This window comes from Orcinus orca, chromosome 6 (genome assembly GCF_937001465.1).
Source record: "Orcinus orca chromosome 6, mOrcOrc1.1, whole genome shotgun sequence".
Taxonomy (NCBI): Eukaryota; Metazoa; Chordata; class Mammalia; order Artiodactyla; family Delphinidae; genus Orcinus; species Orcinus orca.
In genome coordinates this window covers 53,334,633-53,355,932 of record NC_064564.1, presented here as the reverse complement: position 1 = coordinate 53,355,932, position 21,300 = coordinate 53,334,633, and the positions used below count along the sequence as shown (strand labels likewise).

At 37.1% G+C, this 21,300-nt stretch overlaps 1 protein-coding gene across 3 annotated transcripts in view; it reads left to right on the top strand.

Annotated features, from left to right (window-relative positions):
- ADAMTSL1 (ADAMTS like 1) overlaps nucleotides 1-21,300 on the top strand; it is a 1,025,773-nt gene that overhangs the window by 603,610 nt on the left and 400,863 nt on the right. For all 3 annotated transcript variants that reach the window (XM_049711047.1, XM_049711046.1, XM_004276108.3), the window contains one exon: nucleotides 13,255-13,300. In XM_049711047.1, coding sequence (XP_049567004.1) covers nucleotides 13,255-13,300 — 46 coding nt within the window. The remainder of the gene's footprint in view (nucleotides 1-13,254; nucleotides 13,301-21,300) is intronic.

Sequence of the window (21,300 nt, the reverse complement as noted above, 5' to 3'; positions counted from 1 at the left end):
ATATACAATATAAGCACAGTCATGTGTAGATACTTTTTTATTGAGATATAATTGACCATATAACATTGTGTAAGTGTAAGGCATGTGAGTTGATTTGATCCATGTATATATTACAATATGATTATCACTTTAGCATTAGCTAATGCTATTATCATGTCACATAATTATTCTTTCTTTTTTTGTAGTGGGAACAATTGAGATCTAGTCTCTCAGCAACTTTCAAGTTTACAATATAGTCTTGTTGTCTATAATCACTAGGCTGTGCATTAAATCTCCAAGACTTATTTATCTACTAGTTGCAAGTTCATACCCTTAAAGGACATCTCCCCAATTCCCATGCCTCCGAGGCCCTGGTAATCACCATTCTACTCTCTGTTTTTACGTAGTTACTTTTTGAAGAAGGGACAGTGCTGAATCGATTCATCCTGTTGGGACCAAGTGCCACACAGAGTTTCCACATGAAAAAGGCTCATTTTGATTCTCATGAAAGACATTCTAAATTAGAATTAAATAATTATTTTAAACATGGAATAAAATGTAGAGCATTAAAGAATGACTTTTTTAAGCACAAGAGTGAGACAGAGAGAGTTAAGGGGAAAATGAGAACTCGGGACTTAGGAGATGCACAGGGATGGCATATCTTCTAACTCCTTTTCTCCCTGTGCAAAGCAAGACCACTACTAACCATCTGTGGTGCTCCAGAACGGACTCCAGTTCTAGCCCCTAGGTTTTCAGCATCCAGTTTGACCCCCAGATTAGGGTAGTGAGCATCTGAGGATAGCTTTACACACCATGTCCGCAGGTTCACATAGCTTCCTTTTTAATGACCAAGTTCATTGGTATCAAGTTTTCTTTCCCGAAAGAAACTGTTACGATAATATGTCATGGAACGTGAAAAGCAGCCCAGCAGTGCATTTGCACTTCTTTCTCTTGGGTGTTCTCAGAATTTGTTATTCCTCTTGAGGTCTTTGTAAAAAGCCCTAGAAATGGCAAAATATTTTAACCGGCTCCTTAGGGACACCCTCCTGCACTATGGCTCCCGTGAGTACTGAAAGTCTCGCTTGAAGTGAAGGAGGAAAACAGTGTTCCAATACTCCGTGAAGTCCCAGCTGAGGCTCTCAGTCTGCTGGTCTTGTCCAATTCATGATCATTTTCGGACCCATGGTCTAAAGGACCCAGAGTCCTTCTGGCGTAAATTGCTGACATGGTTTTATGTCTGTTCTCTTGTAAAAAGCTCAGAGTGTCCTTTTGGATGACCAAAAAAAGAGAGAGATAAGCAGATGGACTGTCTTACTTCAAAATTCTTTGCCCATGAGTCTGTATTTGAAAGGCAGGAGGTACTCAGAGAAATACAGTAACCTGTTCTTACTTAGCAGCACCCTTTGGCTTTTGAAAATCAAAGGCAAAGCTTCATGAGCCTAACACAAGTGCAATTGTCCTTAAGAACTCTGGCATTTAATATACACATTTATCAGATTTTCTTGTAACGGTTCACTAACACCAAGGATGGGTCTGGTTGCGTCACCAGAAGGATCTGTTTGCTTAGAGAGGAGATGTGAAGAATTTTTAATTTAAATTGATGTATTTACCAGATCCTTCTTTTATTCTTAATGAGAGATGAATCGAATATACCTTCCTCTTTTAAAGATTTATGTAAGCAGGGAGGAAAAAAGCCAACAAATGGCTAAAGCCTGGAAAGAGAGCTTTTAATTTTCCATGGCAATTCATCTCTTCTAAGGTTGTTAAATTATGGTAATAGAAACTAAGATAACATCAGGATGTTAAGTATTGGAAGAGTTTGGATGGTTTGTTATGTGTTAATTAGAGACCAATAAAGTATGCTTCAAGCCTATACTAATCTCATTATAAGTGAATTAAAATAATTCACAAATGATAGCTTGATGTTTAGGTGATTTCCTTTTTTGAGAAAAGGAACTAAGCCAAAATTAACAAATGACTGGTTAGGAGTAAAGAGCTGATATAAATAAGGAAATTTCTGTACAAATTTGGTTTAAAATATATTTTTATTTATATTTTGTTCTTTTTATACTTGAACCAGTTTCTGATTTATTAATTGGTACAATATTTAACTCACTAAATGTAGTCCTGTAGCTGTTTCATAGTTTTCATTGAGCAGATGCACTTACTTAAATCCTTTGTTATTGGTGGCCTATAATTTTCCTCAGAAACCATTTTGGACTGAAATTTCTAATGTTTGTTTTCATTTCCAGCAGTGAATTTTATTTTGTTAAAATGTGAAGAAAATCTTTCAGCTGTTTTATGTTAACTGTTTTTTTTAAGAATTTTTTTTAAAAACAGAAGAAAATATTTGTTATTGCATAATTCTCAGATGAGGCTTTTATGCCTAGATAAATGCCTTCAATGAAGAAATTCACGCTTGGCAGGAGTTAAAATCCTTGCGGTGGAATAGTCACTTTGTTATTTAAGTAAAATTTACATTCCGCGTTAACAAACTTGAACTTTCAAAAAATACAAACTTTCCTGCCCTGAAGTTCTTTCACATTACATTTTACTGATGAGTGTGGTTCTCTTGGAGTTGTTCCCAATGTACAGGGTGTATCTAGATGTCATTTACTTACTGGCTTTAGCAGAATTGAGAAGCAGGTTATGTACTGATGTGGAAAATAAGGTGCAGTTAACCCCCAGGCTCAGCCTCCAAGGTTTAATCTAGTGTTAGGATTTTCCACGTCTTGAGTACATCTTGCTCCTTTTGTATTATTATCGTTGTTGTATATGCTTTAGAGTTAGACACACCTGAGTTCCAATCCCTAGTTCTCTCTTTCCTGAGTAGGTATATGGCTTTCAGCCTCCCAGTCTTTCTCAGCCTCAGTTTTCTTACCTATTAAGTGGGAATAATAAAGCCTTCCAGTTGTTGGAAACTTAGAGATAATGTGTACAGAATACCTAATACTGGACCAGATACCTATAGCAGACATTCAATATATAGTAGACGTTAGTATTAATATTATTGTCCACAATTTGATAGTGTCTTTTAATAACAAGGACTTTTCCAAATTCAAACATTACCACTTTACTATCATATTTCACTCAAATTAAATAAGCTCTCACTCAAAAAGTAATACAATACAGTGAAGGGAAGACTTAACTCAGAAGCAGAATTAAATTATTTGCAAATCAATATTAGGTGTTAGACAATTACAGGATGTACTTTGGAAATGGTGGCAAGTGGGTTTTTCTTTGCTATGTTTTGTGTTTGTTTGTTTGTCTTAATAGTTTTATTTCTGCAGGAACCACTGATCAAAAAGTGGCTAAAGTCCAACTGAGATTGAAAGTAACATTTCTTTATATAGAATATGATACATTTATCTAAAATGAGGGTGATTTTGTAGTTTTGAAAAGTGCCAGTATTTGAAGGACAGCAAATCAGTGTGGGAACAGAAAATTGAAAGGGTGTACCTGTCTGCCTTATGATTGCCCTTATAAACTTGGATTCTCTGGGATTGGGAGACGGGTGTGTGGGATAGAATTTTTTTTGAAGATATCAAATTGTAGACGGCAGGAACGAAGAGTCACATTTCCTGGGAATCAGAGAGTCTTCTTAAGGCTTATCTCGAATGAGCGAAATGACGGGATGACGGTACTCCCCCAGCTCAGCTTTTTTTTGTGGGGGGTGGTGGTGGTGAGTATAGCTGCTTTACAATATTGTGTTAGTTTCTGTTGTACAACGAACTGAATCAGCTATATGTATACATATATCCCCTCCCTCTTGGACCTTCCTCCCATCCCCTCCCCCATCCCACCCATTTAGGTCATCACAGAGCACCGAGCTGAGCTCCCTGTGCTATATAGCAGGTTCCCACTAACTATCTGTTTTACACATGGTAGTGTATTTATGTCAGTCATAATCTCCCAATTCATCCCACCCTCCCCTTCCACTGCTGTGTCCACACGTCTGTTCTCTATGTCTGTGTCTCTATTCCTGCCCTGAAAATAGGTTCATCTGTACCACTTTTTTAGATTCCACATATATGCGTTATTATATGATATTTTTTCTTCTCATTCTGACACACTTCACTCTGTATGACACACTCTAGGTCCATCCACATCTCTACAAATGACCCAATTTCGTTCTTTTTTATGGCTAATATTCCATTCTGTATATGTACCACATCTTCTTTATCCATTCCTCTGTCGATGGGCATTTAGGTTGTTTCCATGGCCTGGCTATTGTAAATAGTGCTGCAGTGAACAATGAGGTGCATGTGTCTTTGGGAATTACGGTTTTCTCAGGGTATATGCCCAGTAATAGAATTGCTGAGTCGTACTGTAGTTATATTTTTAGTTTTTTAAGGAACCTCCATATTGTCCTCCATAGTGGCTGTATCAATTTACATTCCCAACAAAAGTGCAAGAAGGTTCCCTTTTCTCCACACTCTCTCCACCATTTATTGTTTGTAGATGTTTTGATGATGGCCATTCTGACCAGTGTGAGGTGATACCTCATTGTAGTTTTGATTTGCAGTTCTCTAATAATTAGTGATGTTGAGCATCTTCTCATGTGCCTCTTGGCCATCTGTATGTCTTCTTTGGAGAAATGTCTATTTAGGTCTTCCACCCATTTTTTGATTGGATTGTTTGGGTTTTTTTATACTGAGCTGCATTAGCTGTTTATATAAGTTGGAAATTTGTCCAAATATTTTCTCCAATTCTGAGGGTTGTCTTTTCGTCTTCTTTATGCTTTCCTTTGCTGTGCAAAATCTCTTAAGTTTCATTAGGTCCCATTTGTGTATTTTTGTTTTTATTTTCATTACTCTAAGAGGTGGGTCAGAAAAGATCTTGCTGTGATTTATGTCAAAGAGTGTTTCTTCATATGTTTTCCTCTAAGAGTTTTATAGTGTCAGGCCTTTATAGTGTCAGGCCTTTAATCCATTTTGAGTTTATTTTTGTGTATGGTATTAGGGAGTGTTCTAATTTCATTCTTTTACATGTAGCTGTCCAGTTTTCCCAGCAGCACTTATTGAAGAGACTGTCTTTTCTCCATTGTATAGTCTTGCCTCCTTTGTCATAGATTAGGTAACCATAGGTGCTTGGGTTTATCTGTGGGCTTTCTGTCCTCTTCCATTTATCTATATTTCTTTTTTTGTGCCAATACCATACTGTCTTGATTACTGTAGCTTTGTAATAGTCTGAAGTCAGAGAGCCTGATTCCTCCAGCTCCGTTTTTCTTTCTCCAGATGGCTTTGGCTACTCGGGGTCTTTTGTGTTTCCATACAAATTGTAAAATGTTTGGTTCTAGTTCTGTGAAAAATGCCATTGGTAGTTTGATAGGGTTGGCACTGAATCTGTAGATTGCTTTGGGGAGTATTGTCATTTTCACAATATTGATTCTTCCAATCCAAGAACATGGTATATCTCTCCATCTGTTTGTGTCATCTTTGACTTCTTTCATCAGTGTTTTATAGTTTTCTGCATACAGGTCTTTTGCCTCCTTAGGTAGGTTTATTCCTAGGTATTTTATTCTTTTTGTTGTGATGGTAAATGGGATTGTTTCCTTAATTTCTCTTTCTGATATTTCATTGTTAGTATATAGGAATGCACGAGATTTCTGTGCATTTATTTTGCACCCTGCAACTTTACCAAATTCATTGATGAACTCTAGTAGTTTTCTGGTGGAATCTTTAGGATTTTCTATGTATAGTATCATGTCATCTGCAAACGGTGACAGTTTTACTCCTTCTTTTCCAATTTGGATTCCTTTTATTTCTTTTTCTTCTCTGATTGCCATGGTTAGGTTTTCCAAAACTGTTGGATAATAGTGGTGAGAGTGGACATCCTTGTCTTGTTCCTGATCTTAGAGGAAATGCTTTCAGTTTTTCACCATTGTGAATGATGTTTGCTGTGGGTTTCTCATATATGGCCTTCATTATGTTAAGGTAAGTTCCCTCTATGCCCACTTTCTGGAGGGTTTGTATCATAAATGGGTGTTGAATTTTGTCAAAAGGTTTTTCTGCATCTATTGAGATGATCATATGGTTTTTATTCTTCAGTTTGTTAATATGGTGTATCACATTGATTGATTTGCATATATTGAAGAATCCTTGCATCCCTGGGATAAATCCCACTTGGTCATGGTGTATGATCCTTTTAATGTGTTATTGGATTCTCTTTCCTAGAATTTTGTTGAGGACTTTTATGTCTGTGTTCATCAGTGATATTGGTCTGTAATTTTCTTTTTTGTGATATCTTTGTCTGGTTTTGGTATCAGGGTGATGGTGGCCTTGTAGAGCAAGTTTGGCAGTTTTCCTCCCTCTGCAATTTTTTTGGAAGAGTTTGAGAAGGATAGGTGTTAGCTCTTCTCTAAATGTTTGTTAGAATTCACTTGTGAAGCCATCTGGTCCTGGACTTTTATTTCATGGACGATTTTTGATAACACTTTCAATTTCATTACTTGCGATTGGTCTGTTTATATTTTCTAATTCTTCCTGGCTCAGTCTTGGAAAGTTGTACCTTTCCAAGAATTGTCCATTTCCTCCAGGTTGTCCATTTTATTTGCATATAGTTGCTTGTAGTAGTCTCTTGTGATCCTTTGTATTTCTGTGGTGTCAGTTGTAATTTCTCCTTTTTCGTTTCTCATTTTATTGATTTGAGTCCTCTCCCTTTTTTTCTTGATGAGTCTGGCTAAAGGTTTATCACTTTGTTTATCTTCTCAAAGAACCAGCTTTTAGTTTTATTATCTTTTCTATTGTTTTCCTTGTTTCTATTTCGTTTATTTCTACTCTGATCTTTATGATTTCTTTCCCTTGGGTTATTTTGTTGTTCGTCGTCTTCTTTCTCTAGTTCCTTTAAGTGTAAGGTTAGATTTTATTTTTTTTTTTTGAGATTTTTCTTGTTTCTTGAGGTGAGATTGAATTGCTACACACTTCCCTCTTAGAACTTCTTTTTCTGCATTGCATAGGTTTTGCGTTGTGTTTTCATTGTCATTTGTTTCTATGTATTTTTTTATTTCCTCTTTGATGTCTTCAGTTGTTTCTTGGTTATTTAGTAGCGTATTGTTTAGCCTCCACGTGTTTGTGTTTTTTACAGTTTTCTTTTTCCTGTAATTGATTTCTAATCTCATAGTGTTGTGGTCAGAAAACATGCTTGATACAATTTTCTTAAGTTTTCTGAGGCTTGATTTGTGCCCCAAGATATGATCTATCCTGGAGAATGTTCCATGTGCATGTGAGAAGAACTGCCACTTTCAGGTGGAAAGTCCTGTAAATATCAATTAAATCTATCTGGTCTTGTGTGTCATTTAAAGCCTGTGTTTCCTTATTTATTTCCTGTCTGGATGCTCTGTCCATTGGTTTAAGTGGGGTGTTAAAGTCCCCCACTTTCATTGTGTTACTGTAGATTTCCCCTTTTATGGCTGTTAGCTTTTGCCTTATGTATTGAGATGCTCCTATATTCGGTGTATAAATATTTATTATTGTTCTATCTTCTTCTTGGATTGATACTTTGATCATTATGTAGTGTCTTTTTTGTCTCTTGTAACAATCTTTATTTTAAAATCTATCTTATCTGATATCAGTATTGCTACTCCAGCTTTCTTTTGATTTCCATTTTCATGGAATATCCTTTTCCATCCCTTCACTTTTAGTCTGTATGTGTCCCTAGGTCTGAAGTGGGTCTCCTATAGACAGCGTATAGATGGGTCTTGTTTATGTATCCATTCAGCCGGTCTGTGTGTTTTGGTTGGAGCATTTAATGCATGTACATTAAAGGTAATTATCAATATGTATGTTCCTATTACCATTTTGTTAATTGTTTTGGGTTTGCGGTTCTTTTTCTTCTCTTGTGTTTCCTGCCTAGAGAAGTTCCTTTAGCATTTGTTGTAAAGTTGGTTTGGTGGTACTGAGTTCTCTTAGCTTTTGCTTGTCTGTAAAGCTTTTGATTTCTCCATCGAATCTGAATGAGATCCTTGCTGGGTAGAGTAATCTTCGTTGTAGGTTTTTTCCTTTCATCACTTTAAATATGTCCTGCCACTCCCTTCTGGCCTGCAGAGTTTCTCCTGGAAAATCAGCTGATAACCTTATGGGGATCCCCTTGTATGTTATTTGTTGCTTTTACCTTGATGCTTTTAATATTTTGCTTTGAATTTAATTTTTGTTAGTTTGATTAATATGTGTCTTGGCATGTTTCTCCTTGAGTTTATCCTGCCTGGGACTCTGCAGTTCATGAACTTGGGTGGCTATTTCCCTTTTCATGTTAGGGAAGTTTTCAACTATAATCTTTTCAAATATTTTCTCAGACCCCTTCTCTTTCTATTCTTCTTCTGGGGCCCCTATTATTCAAATATTGGTGCATTTAATATTGTCCCAGAAGTCTCTGAGACTGTCATCATTTCTTTTCACTCTTTTCTCTTTATTCTGCTCCTCAGCAGTTATTTCCACCATTCTGTCTTCCAGCTCACTTATTTGTTCTTCTGCTTCAGTTATTCTGCTATTGATTCCTTCTAGTGTATTTTTCATTTCAGTTATTGTGCTGTTCCTCACTGTTTGTTTGTTCTTTAGTTCTTCTAGGTCCTTGTTAATCATTTCTTGTATTTTCTCAATCTGTGCCTCCATTCTACTTCCAAGATTTTGGATCATCTTTACTATCATTACTCTGAACTCTTTTTCAGGTAGGTTGCCTATTTCCTCTTCATTTATTTGGTCTTTTATTTGATCTTTACTCCTTCGTCTGTAACATATTCTTTTGTTGTCTCATTTTTTTGATGGGTGGGGCTGTGTGCCTGTCTTACTGCTTGTTTTGCCTGAGGCATCCAGCACTGGAGTTTGCAGGCAGTTGGGTAGAGTGGGGTCTTGGTGCCCTGATGAGGACCCCTGGGAGACCTCACACTGATCAGTATTCCCTGGGGCCTGAGGTTCTCTGTTAATCCAGTGGTTTGGTCTCCGTGCTCCCACCACAGAAGCTCAGGCCTGACCCCTGGCCTGGAAACCAAGATTCCGCAAGCTGTGCAGCATGACAAAAAAAAAGAAAGGCAACAAACAAAAAGGAGCAGAACAATAACAAAGAATAAAAATACAATAAAATTAGAAAAATAAAAAATGTATTACAAAAAATAAAAATATAAGTGAAACAACAGAAAGAAGGCAAAACAGAACCACAACGGCCAAAAAAAAAAACCCCGAAAAGGCCTTGGTGGGGGTCGGGGGGGTAGACAAGGGAGGGCAGGGCTGGGGATCAGGAACTGTGCAGCCAGAAAAGGCCCTGGGGGTGGGGTGGGGGGCACGGCTTAGGCTCAGCATGGCCAGAGGGGGCCTTGGAGGACGGTGGTTCAGGCCTGGGACCTCAGTAGGCTTGCCAGGCCCGAGTGGGTGGGGGAAATGCTATCCGCATTCCCCTCTGATGCCCTGATCCCCCGAAGGTCTCTCCCTGTCCCTGCTAATCCCCACTCTGTGGGTGGGCCCCTCCTAGTATGGGAACCCCTCTCTTCCCCCACCGCCGTTTGTTTTTGTTTTGTTTTTGCTAAATGAGAAGAATTTAATTCAATCTTTTACATTATATGCTTACTTTTCCTGTTACCCAAGGATGCTTTTTTTTAAATTATTGAACTATAGTTGATTTACAATATTATGTTAGTTTCAGGCATACATCAAAGTGATTCAGATATCTGTATCTATATATCTGTATCTATCCATCTATATATATGTTTTCTTTTACAGATTTTTTTCCATTGTAGGTTATTACAAGCTACTGAATATAGTTCCCTGTGCTATACAGTAAATCCTTGTTGTTTATCTATTTTATATATAGTAGTGTGTATATGTTAATCCCAAACTCCTAATTTGTCCTCCCCCGCATTTCCCCTTTGGTAACCGTAAGTTTGTTTTCTATATTTGTGAGTCTGTTTCTGTTTTGTAAATAAGTTTAATTATATTATTTTTTTAGATTCCATATATAAGTGCTATTATATACTATTTGTATTTATTTGACTTACTTCACTTAATATGATAATCTCTAGGTCCATCTCAAGGATGCTTTTAGAACATACGAAGTAGGTATTCATAGTTTAAAATATCTGGGAAAAGGCTCATTTAAATTATTGAACTAGATGTTTTTCTGCTTTTTAATTTTTTTAGTAAGCATTATCTCTAATAACCCCATTGACGTTTAGATAGAACTTTTGTGAGTTATCTCAGTTGGTGATCACAACTTTAGGCACTGCCGTTTCCGTATACAGTGATATCCAGTTGACAGATGAGGAAGCAAAAACCCTGAGAGGACAAGAGGCTTACGCAAGGGGAAGAGCAAAGTCTATGACTCAGATTGTCAAACTCCTAATTCAGATGTGTTTCCATTATTCCTTTCAGGGAGATAAGGTTAGGAAAATAAAATAAAAGGAGGGTGAAAAACATAGCATTTTAAGGTCTTCATGATTAATGCCAGAGTTCACTTTTTTAAGGCAAGAAGTCATCATTGGATCTCCTTTGTTTTAAAACCTTCAGTGGTTCCCCTCTGCCTATTGCAAAGTTCACAGTTAGAAGGCTTTTTTTTAATCTCTTTCAGTTCCCCACGTACACCCAAAACTACACAACCAAACCGCTTGAAAATGTACAAACACACCATATCTTTTCTTTCCTCTATGCCTTTGCCTATGGTTTCTTCTCCACGTATCCTTCACCCTCTTTTAATATCTATTATATTTTTACATCTATTATATAATTAATTTATTTTTAAATGTCTGTATAATGATTACTCTGTGTGAGGCACTGTTTGAAGTGCTTCACAAATATTAACTCAGTTACTCCTCATAATAATCCCAGGAGATAAGCAATATTATCCTATTTTAAAGATGACAAAACTGAGGTATAGAAACTAAGGAATCAGGATTCCAGAAAGAAGGTTCTGCTGTCAAACTGGGTACTCTTAACCACTACAGTATGTCACATATGCACTAGGAATTTCAAAATTGAAAAACATATCACATTCAGCCAACACTGATGTCTACATGGCATGCTACCAAAGGCGTCCAGGTCATAGCATTAATTACCTTGTAAATTTACCATCAATTGGAGCCTAGCTCTCATCTTTTTAAACTCAGAAACCTGATATTTTTCAGCAGTCACACCAAGAACAAATCCTTCTCTTGGAGGTGGACTTGCGATGACTTGGCCTGTGAGGTTAATATTTCAAGTTAAAATGCCAATTTATTAACTTACAGTGTGAAGTAGAAGTGTCCATAACATGGACCATTCCCATGTCAGCATGACCAGTGCCTCTGCCTCTTAGCAGTCATGTAAAAACAGACCACGCTTGGCAAATTGCTTTGATCAACATGGCATTGTAATGAGGGATATTTCTGAGATGAGCAAAAAATTCACTGGCATCAGCTAGGTTAGTGTGAGGCATCTGGACTGTGATAGCAACAGCCTAGCCAAGGGGATCAGGAGGACGTGAAGTTCATTGGCCCTTAGCCTGGGACATTGCTGGGCTGGGCACTGGCAACCTAGTATGTCTTCCATTCTCCTTTTTTCCTGTGATTCTGGCCAGCCCTTTTTTTCCTTTGTTACATTCTACTGTTGAGTGCATATTAATATAGTCAGTCTGGTTACAGTCAAGTCTTCAAGCCTGGGACCTTTCTATCTCTCTAAGAAAGCCTTTGTGTAATTGTATTTTCAGGTGACATTTTCTTTTTGATGACATTCTTGAGACCTAACACAAATACTATCTAGCATTTTTTACACTGAATTATATGAATATTTTCTTAATAGCGAAGACCAAGTCATGCTCATTCTTCTTTGTATTCCCAGAAGTAAATGTATTGCCCAGTATATAATAGGAGCTCAATGGGCGTGTGCTGAACAAACAAGTGAATTAGGGGGCAGTAAAGCATCACGGTTATGAGTGTAAGCTCTGAATGGCTCGGTTTCAAATCTCAGCTCTATTACTTAATAGTTGTATGATTTTGGCAAGTTACTTAACCTCCCTAAGCTTACATTTTCTCTTCTGTAAAATGGGTATAATGATAGTACCCTGTCTCCCAGTGTTCTTGAGAAGAGTAAATAAATTAATACATATAACAAACTTAGAAATATACCTGGAATTCCATAACTATTAGTTATTAGTATGATAATTCTCTCAGAATTTCATATTTTACTTGTTTTTTTATAAGTGTGACTTATTTTGAAAGAGCAGAGTACTGCTGTTCTTAAGTGTCATCATTGAACATTTAATAAAAAATTGATTGTTTTTGTTCACAAGAGTTCAGTAAAATGGAAACTCCCATATATTGCTGGTGGGAGAATGCAATGGTACAACCTTTATGGAATGCAATTTGGCAATATTTATCAAGAGCCTTATAAAAGTTCTTTCCCTTTAGTGCTGTAATTCCCCTTCTAGAAACTTATCTCTCCTAAAGACATAGTCAGAAACTTGGATAAAACATACGCATGGACATGGTTTATCACATGATCACTTACCAAACCCCAAATTAGAAACTACTTAAATGACAAGAAATGGAAGAATGATTACACAAGTTATATCATTTGATGGAATAGTATGTAGCTCTCAAAATGATGTCTTTAAAGTTATTTAGTAGTGTGGAAAAATAACTCCAAAAATTTTTACGTGGAAGAAAAGCAAGCTATAAAATTGTGTAAGTGATGTTATTTCCTCTGCATTGGAAAGAAATTAATAAATCAAAATAATAGTGATTATCTTTAGATGAGACAGCTATGGGGGATTTTTGTTCTTTTGCGTCATCTTTCTTTTCTAAAACCTCCACAATGAGGATGTACTTTAGAAATGAAGATAATTCTTTAAGAATTATGACTTTCATATTCTTAGATGTGTAATTTTAAAAGCCATGTTGAATGTTAAGTCCAATTTTTATCATATTCTAAATGTAAGATCTGTCATATTAGTGAAACTTATCTTTAGTTTTATACCAGAGATAATTAACAGAGGATTCATTTAATATTAATATTTATCAGAAAACCTTGCATTAAATCTATTTGATTAAATAAGAACTCATTACAAGTACTTACTTTGACAACTTTTGAAGCAAAATGAATGCTTAGTTTCAACCCTTATAGAGAAATCAATTTATGTATACAACTCCTTGAGGTCTGCTCAATTTAACATTTGATACTAATTCCTCTAAGAGCATACTCAGAAGAAAAGAGAGGCTTTTATATTGGTACTGAGAGGAAATGGTTTTTGTAACAAAACAGTTCAAATTTGGGGCCCTTCATAGGTAGTAATGAGTTTCGTTTTTTTTTTTTCTAGGAGCTGTGAGGGAAGAAATATCCGATATAGAACATGCAGTAACGTGGTAAGTATTAAGGTTCTATGATTGTGATAAGGTATTTATTTTATTTTATTTTTTTATACAGCAGGTTCTTATTAGTCATTCATTTTATATACATCAGTGTATACACGTCAATCCCAATCTCCCAATTCATCCCACCACCACCCCCCCGCCGCTTTTCCCCCTTGGTGTCCATACGTTTGTTCTCTGCATCTGTGTCTCAATTTCTGCCCTGCAAACTGGTTCATCTGTACTATTTTTCTAGCTTCCACATATATGTGTTAATATACTATATTTGATTTTCTCTTTCTGACTTACTTCACTCTGTATGACAGTCTCTAGATGCATCCATATCTCAACAAATAACCCAATTTCATTCCTTTTCATGGCTGAGTAATATTCCATTGTATATATGTACCACATCTTCTTTATCCATTCGTCTGTCAGTGGGCATTTAGGTTGCTTCCATGACCTGGCTATTGTAAATAGTGCTACAATGAACATTGGGGTGCCTGTGTCTTTTTGAATTATGGTTTTCTCTGTGTATATGCCCAGTAGTGGGATTGCAAGGTCATATGGTAATTCTATTTTTAGTTTTTTAAGGAACCTCCATACAGTTCTCCGTAGTGGCTGTATCCCACCAACAGTGCAAGAGGGTTCCCTTTTCTCCACACCCTCTCCAGCATTTGTTGTTTGTAGATTTTCTGATGATGCCCATTCTAACTGGTGTGAGGTGATACCTCACTGTAGTTTTGATTTGCATTTCTCTAATAATTAGTGATGTTGAGCAGCTTTTCATGTGCTTCTTAGCCATCTTAATGTCTTCTTTGGAGAAATGTCTGTTTAGGTCTTCTGCCCATTTCTGGATTGGGTTGTTTGTTTTTTTAATATTGAGCTGCATGAGCTGTTTATATATTTTGGAGATTAATCCTTTGTCCATTGATTCATTTGCAAATATTTTCTCCCATTCTGAGGGTTGTCTTTTCTTCTTGTTTATGGTTTCCTTTGCTGTGCAAGAGCTTTTAAGTTTCGTTAAGTCCCACTTGTTTATTTTTGTTTCTATTTCCATTACTCTAGGAGGTGGATCAAAAAAGATCTTGCTGTGATTTATGTCAAAGAATGTTCACCTATGTTTTCCTCTAAGAGATTTATAGTGTCTGGTCTTACATTTAGGTCTCGAATCTATTTTGAGTTTATTTTTGTGTATGGTGTTACGGAGTGTTCTATTTTCATTCTTTTACATGTAGCTGTCCAGTTTTCCCAGCACCACTTATTGAAGAGACTGTGTCTTTTCTCCATTGTATATCATTGCCTCCTTTGTCATAGATTAGCTGACCATGGGTGTGTGGGTTTATATTTGGGCTTTCTATCTCTTTCCATTGATCTATATTTCTGTTTTACTGACAGTACCATATAGTCTTGATTACTGTAGCTTTGTAGTATAGACTGAAGTCAGGGAGTCTGATTCCTCCAGCTCTGCTCTTTTCCCTCAAGACTGCTTTGGCTATTCGGGGTCTTTTGTGTCTCCATACAAATTGTAAAATGTTTGGTTCTAGCTCTGTGAAAAGTGCCAGTGGTAGTTTGATAGGGTTGGCACTGAATCTGTAGATTGCTTTGGGGAGTATTGTCATTTTCACAATATTGATTCTTCCAATCCAAGAACATGGTATATCTCTCCATCTGTTTGTGTCACCTTTAATTACTTTCATCATTGTCTTATAGTTTTCTGCATACAGGTCTTTCGTCTCCTTAGGTAGGTTTATTCCTAGGTATTTTATTCTTTTTGTTGCAGTGGTAAATGGAAGTGTTTCCTGAATTTCTCTTTCAGATTTTCATTGTTAGTGTATAGGAATGCAAGAAATTTCTGTGCATTAATTTTGTATCCTGCTACTTTACCGGATTCATTGATTAGCTCTAGTAGTTTTCTGGTAGCATCTTTAGGATTCTCTATGTATAGTATCATGTCATCTGCAAACAGTGACAGTTTTAATTCTTCTTTTCCAATTTGGATTCCTTTTATTTCTGTTTCTTCTCTGATTGCTGTGGCTAGGACTTCCAAAACTATGTTGAATAATAGTGGTGAGAGTGGACATCCTTGTCTTGTTCCTGATCTTGGAGGAAATGCTTTCAGTTTTTCACCATTGAGAATGATGTTTGCTGTGGGCTTGTTGTATATGGCCTTTATTATGTTTAGGTAGGTTCCCCCTATGCCCACTTTCTGGACAGCTTTTATCATAAATGAGTGTTGAATTTTGTCAAAAGGTTTTTCTGCATCTATTGAGATGATTATATGGTATTTCTTCTTCAATTTGTTAATATGGTGTATTACATTGATTGACTTGCATATATTGAAGAATACTTGTATCCCTGGGAAAAATCCCACTTGATCATGGTGTGTGATCCTTTTAATGTGTTGTTGTATTCTGTTTGCTGGTAGTTTGTTGAGGATTTTTGCATCTATATTCATTGGTGATATTGGTCTGTAATTTTCTTTTTTTGTAGTATCTTTGTCTGGTTTTGGTGTCAGGGTGACGGTGGCCTCATAGATTGAGTTTGGGAGTGTTCCTTCCTCCGCAGTTTTTTGGAAGAGTTTGAGAAGGATGTGTGTTAGCTCTTCTCTAAATGTTTGATAGAATTCACCTGTAAAGCCATCTGGTCCTGGACTTCTGTTTGTTGGAAGATTTTTAATCACAGTTTCAATTTCATTACTTGTGATTGGTCTGTTCATATTTTCTGTTTCTTCCTTGTTCAGTCTTGGAAGGTTATACCTTTCTAAGAATTGTCCATTTCTTCCAGGTTGTCCATTTTATTGGCATAGAGTTGCTTGTAGTAGTCTGTTAGGATGCTTTGTATTTCTGCAGTGTCTGTTGTAACTTCTCCTTTTTCATTTCTAATTTAATTGATTTCAGTCCTCTCCCTCTTTTTCTTGATGAGTCTGGCTAATGGTTTATCAATTTTGTTTATCTTCTCAAAGAACCAGCTTTTAGTTTTACTGATCTTTCCTATTGTTTTCTTTGTTTCTATTTCATTTTTTTGTGCTCTGATCTTTATGATTTCTTTCCTTCTGCTAGCTTTGGGTTTTGTTCTTCTTTCTCTAGTTTTTAGGTGTGAGCTTACATTATTTATATGAGATTTTTCTTGTTTTTTGGGGTAGCCTTGTAAAGCTACAAACTTCCCTCTTAGAACTGCTTTTGCTGCATCCCATAGGTTTTGGATCGTCATGTTTTCGTTGGCATTTGTCTCTAGGTAGTTTTTGATTTCGTCTTTGATTTCTTCACTGATCACTTGGTTATTTACTAACGTATTGTTTAGCCTCCATGTGTTTCTGTTTTTTATGGTTTTTCCCGTTTAATTTATTTCTAATCTCATAGTATTGTGGTCAGAAAAGATGCTTGATATGATTTCAATTTTCTTAAATTTACTGAGGCTTGATTTGTGACCCAAGATGTGATCTATCCTGGAGAATGTTCCGTGTGCTCTTGCGAATAAAGTGTAATCTGCTGTTTTGGGTGGAATGTCCTGTAAATATCGATTAAATCTATCTGGTCTATTGTATCATTTAAAGCTTCTATTTCCTTATTTATTTTCATTTTGGATGATCTGTCCATTAGTTTAAGTGAGGTGTTAAAGTCCCCCACTATTAATTTGTTACTGTTGATTTCCCCTTTTATAGCTGTTAGCAGTTGCCTTATGTATTGAGGTGCTTCTATGTTGGGTGCATATATATCTATAATTGTTATATCTTCTCCTTGGTTTGATCCCCTGATCATTATGTAGTGTCCTTCCTTGTCTCTTGTAACATTCTTTATTTTAAAATCTATTTTATCTGATATGAGTATTGCTACTCCAGCTTTCTTTTGATATCCATTTGCATGGAATATCTTTTTCCATCCCCTCACTTTCAGTCTGTATGTGTCCCTAGGTCTGAAGTGGGTCTCTTGTAGACAGCATATATATGGGTCTTGTTTTTGTGTCCTTTCAGCAAGCCTGTGTCTTTTGGTTGGAGCATTTAATCCATTCACCTTTAGGGTAATTATCGATACGTATGTTCCTATGACCATTTTCTTAATTGTTTTGGGTTTGTTTTTTTAGGTCCTTTTCTTCTCTTGTATTTCCCACTTAGAGAAGTTCCTTTAGCATTTGTTGTAGAGCTGGTTTTGTGGTGCTGAATTCTCTTATCTTTCGCTTGTCTTTGAAGCTTTTGATTTCTCCATTGAATCTGAATGAGGTCCTTGCCAGGTAGTGTAATTTTGGTTGTAGGTTCTTCCCTTTCATCACTTTAAGTATATCATGCCACTCCCTTCTGGCTTGTAGAGTTTCTGCTGAGAAATCAGCTGTTAACCTTATGGGAGCTCCCTTGTATGTTATTCGCCTTTTTTCCTTGCTGCTTTCAATAATTTTTCTTTGTCTTTAGTTTTTGTCAGTTTGATTATTATGTGTCTCAGCATGTTTCTCCTTGGGTTTATTGTGTGGGACTCTCTGCGCTTCCTGGACTTGGGTGGCTGTTTCCTTTCCCATGTTAGGGAAATTTTTGACTGTAATCTCTTTAAATATTTTCTCTGGTCCTTTCTCTCTCTCTTCTCCTTCTGGGACCCCTATAATGTGAATGTTGTTGTGTTTAATGTTGTCCCAGAAGTCTCTTAGGCTGTCTTCATTTCTGTTCATTCTTTTTTCTTTATTCTGTTCCACAGCAGTGAATTCCACCATTCTGTCTTCCAGGTCACTTATCCGTTCCTCTGCCTCAGTTATTCTGCTACTGATTTCTTCTAGTGTAGTTTTCATTTCAATTATTGTACTGTTCTTCTCTGTTTGTGTGTTCTTTAATTCTTCTAGGTCTTTGTTAAACATTTCTTGCATCTTCTCGATCTTTACCTCTATTCTTTTTCCAAGGTCCTGGATCATCTTCACTATCTATTCTGAATTCTTTTTCTGGAAGGTTGCCTATCTCCACTTCATTTAGTTGTTTTTTCTTGGTTTTATCTTGTTCCTTCATCTGGTATATAGCCCTCTGCCTTTTCATCTTGTCTATCTTTCTGTGAATGTGGTTTTTGTTCCACAGGCTGCAGGATTGTAGTTCTTCTTGCTTCTGCTCTCTGCCCTCTGGTGGATGAGGCTATCCTGGTAGTAATGGAGGGTCTCCTGCAGAGTCAGGGGGTGGTTGTGTCTCATCGTGAGAACAAGGACACTGGCAGTAGAAGTTCTGGGAAGTACTTCTTGGCATGAGCCCTCCCAGAGTCCACCATTAGCCCCACCAAGGAGCCCAGGTGATAAGGTATTTTTTTAAGCACTGACTAATGCTAAGGAGTTTCACGTATCCTGAGCAGAAATCAACCAAGTAGTATTTCAGCAAGAGTTATTTCACAGTGTATGGATTATTCACATCAAAAAAAGAGGTATTTTTAATGTTCCTCAATACAAACTTTTAATCATTTGGCCAGATTGAAACTTCAGAATAAGGAATCTCTGTTTCCTCTCTGCTTTCTGGCTCTTCACATCCAGGTCTCTTGAGAACAAATAAGAGGAATGATAAAAGGGAAACCACTTGGGCATCATGAAATAAATATCAGTTAATCAAACTCAGATTTGCCAAATTCATTTGTTTAGCAAATACTATTCAATGCCAACTGTGTGAGGCACGGCACTACTACAAGGATAAATAGCATGTGGTCACTGTCTTAAAACATCTGTTTTACAGTAATGGATGTAGAAAGAGAAGACAGATGTGCACATAACCACATCCTAGGGCAAAATATGACAAACGTAGTAAGAAAGGGATAAAGTTCTTGTGGGTTAAAAGCAGAGAGAAATCTGAAGGGCCTTCAAGGAGGAGGTGATTTGAGGTAGGGCTAAGAAGGCTAGGAGCACTGTGACTGGCTCAGATTGGGTGGGAGGGGATGACAACCAGTCCAAATGGAGGAGACATAATGGGCAACTTTGGAAACAAGAATGTTGAAGGTGTGTTCTGAACATGAATTTGGGTAGGATTGTGCTTAGAGGTATGGAAGAGAAGAATTGAAAGGTATTTTGAGGTTACACCATGACCAGATTTGAATGTTAAGCTTCTGAGTTTATATTAGTTCAGTGAGTAATGGAGGGTCACCAGAGATTGTGGAGTGAGAGAAGGATATTGTAGAGTTCCACTTTAGGAAGTTTATTTCTGTGGTGATATGAGGGATGCACTGGAACAGGAAACAGGTGGGAAGCCAGAAGTAATGAGGGCTGAAACCAGAAGGAAATAGATATAGGAGAGAACAAAATTAAGGTCACTCTGCACAACTTAACAAGTGATTTAAATGAGAGTGATGAGTTGAAATGGGAATAAAGGAAACAGAGGCATATGCGTGTTTAGAGCTCTAGCACTGCCTGATCCCTCTGTTGGAAAAGCTCTTTCTTTGATATTTGCATCATGGGCATCTTCTTTATTGCAATCTCGGCTCAGATACCATTTCCTCAAAGAGGTTTCCGTGTCCACCTTATCTAATGTGGTGGTCCCACTGCCTGGCCCCATTCCTCACAGTAGTCAATCAACCACATTTTACTTTTTTTTTTTAAAGGTCTTATCTCTACCAGAATTTATCTTATTTGATTACTTGTTGGTGTTCTGCTTTCCCACTCTCGAATGTGAACTCCATGAGGATAGAGCCTCGTCCATCTTGTCCACTCCTTCATCCCCAGTGCCTAGAATGGCTGACTTACATATATTAAGGAGGGTGTTAGGACTTAGTCTGGCAATACTGAGATGCACAAAAAAAGAAAATGGAGAGTGGATTCCACATATAAGCAATATCATATAATATTTGTCTTTCTCTGTCTGACTTCACTTAATCTCTAGGTCCATCCATGTTGCTGCAAATGACATTATTTCATTCTTTTTTATGGCTGAGTAATATTTTATGGCTGAGGTAGATATTTGTTGAATACAAAATGAGTACCCATCTTCTGGAAGAACAGTGAATGTCATTATCAGAAGTACGAATATTGAGAGGAGGTTTTGGAGAGGAAAATAGTAAATTTGATTTAGGGACACTGTTGAGTTTGATATGCAGGCTGGACTTGTAGGTGTTATATTCAACTAGCTTAGGGGGGAATCTGATCTGAGGAAAGAGATCGGGGCTCAAGAGACAGAAGCACAAAGCAAGAAATACAGAATTTAAAGATTTGGCAGTAGTTTTTGTAGGTAGAGCAAATAGAATAATGGGAGAAGGGAACCTCGGAACTTTGGTGCATGTCTGTACTCAGGAAGAAAGAGGACATAGTAAGAGATAAGCCATAAAAAGCATCGTGAAAGAGGTAGCAGAAGAAATAAGAGAGAATTCTTAAAGATGTTGTATAGGATAAATGTTGCCAGAAGGTCGAATTCTGAAAAAAAAAAAAAGGCCAGTGGGGGAGCAGTTTCTCTAGTGTATTAGGAATAGAATCAGGATGGCAGTGGGTGTAGTATATTAATGAGGAAATGGAATCAGTAGGTCTAAGTTATTCTTATAAAGTGTTAACAGAGACACTTCATCATTTGTAGAGTCACAGAATGGTGGGAGGGCGTGTTGTTTTGTTTGTTAAAATAAGAGACCCCTTAAGAGATGAGTTGATCTGAAGGGAGAGATTGATGATATGTGCAGGTGAGGGTATACCGGATGCCACAGGTCCCAAAGTAGACATTGGGTGACAAGAAGAGAAGGACTCTTGATAAAGGAAAAAGACATACACTCTATTCTTAAAAAAACAGACACAGATCGAGAAAGAAGGGATGAGGATATAGAAAGCTTTTGAAGATGAGACAAGTTGAGGCTACTCGTGATGAACAAGCTCAAGGTTCTCTATAGAGAAGTCTTCTAAGTCCTCTGCTGAAAGGGAAGGAGGGAAGTTGGACTTGGGGCAGTAAGCATGAAGGCCTAGCATAGCCACTGGGGAAACTGAGTGGAAGCCAGCAAAGCAAAATTAAAGAACTGTTAGTAGTAGCAGAGAGGGTTCAACTGAGGTTAGAGAACTTGCCCTTACAGAGTATGTGGTCAGGAGGGTGTTAGGAC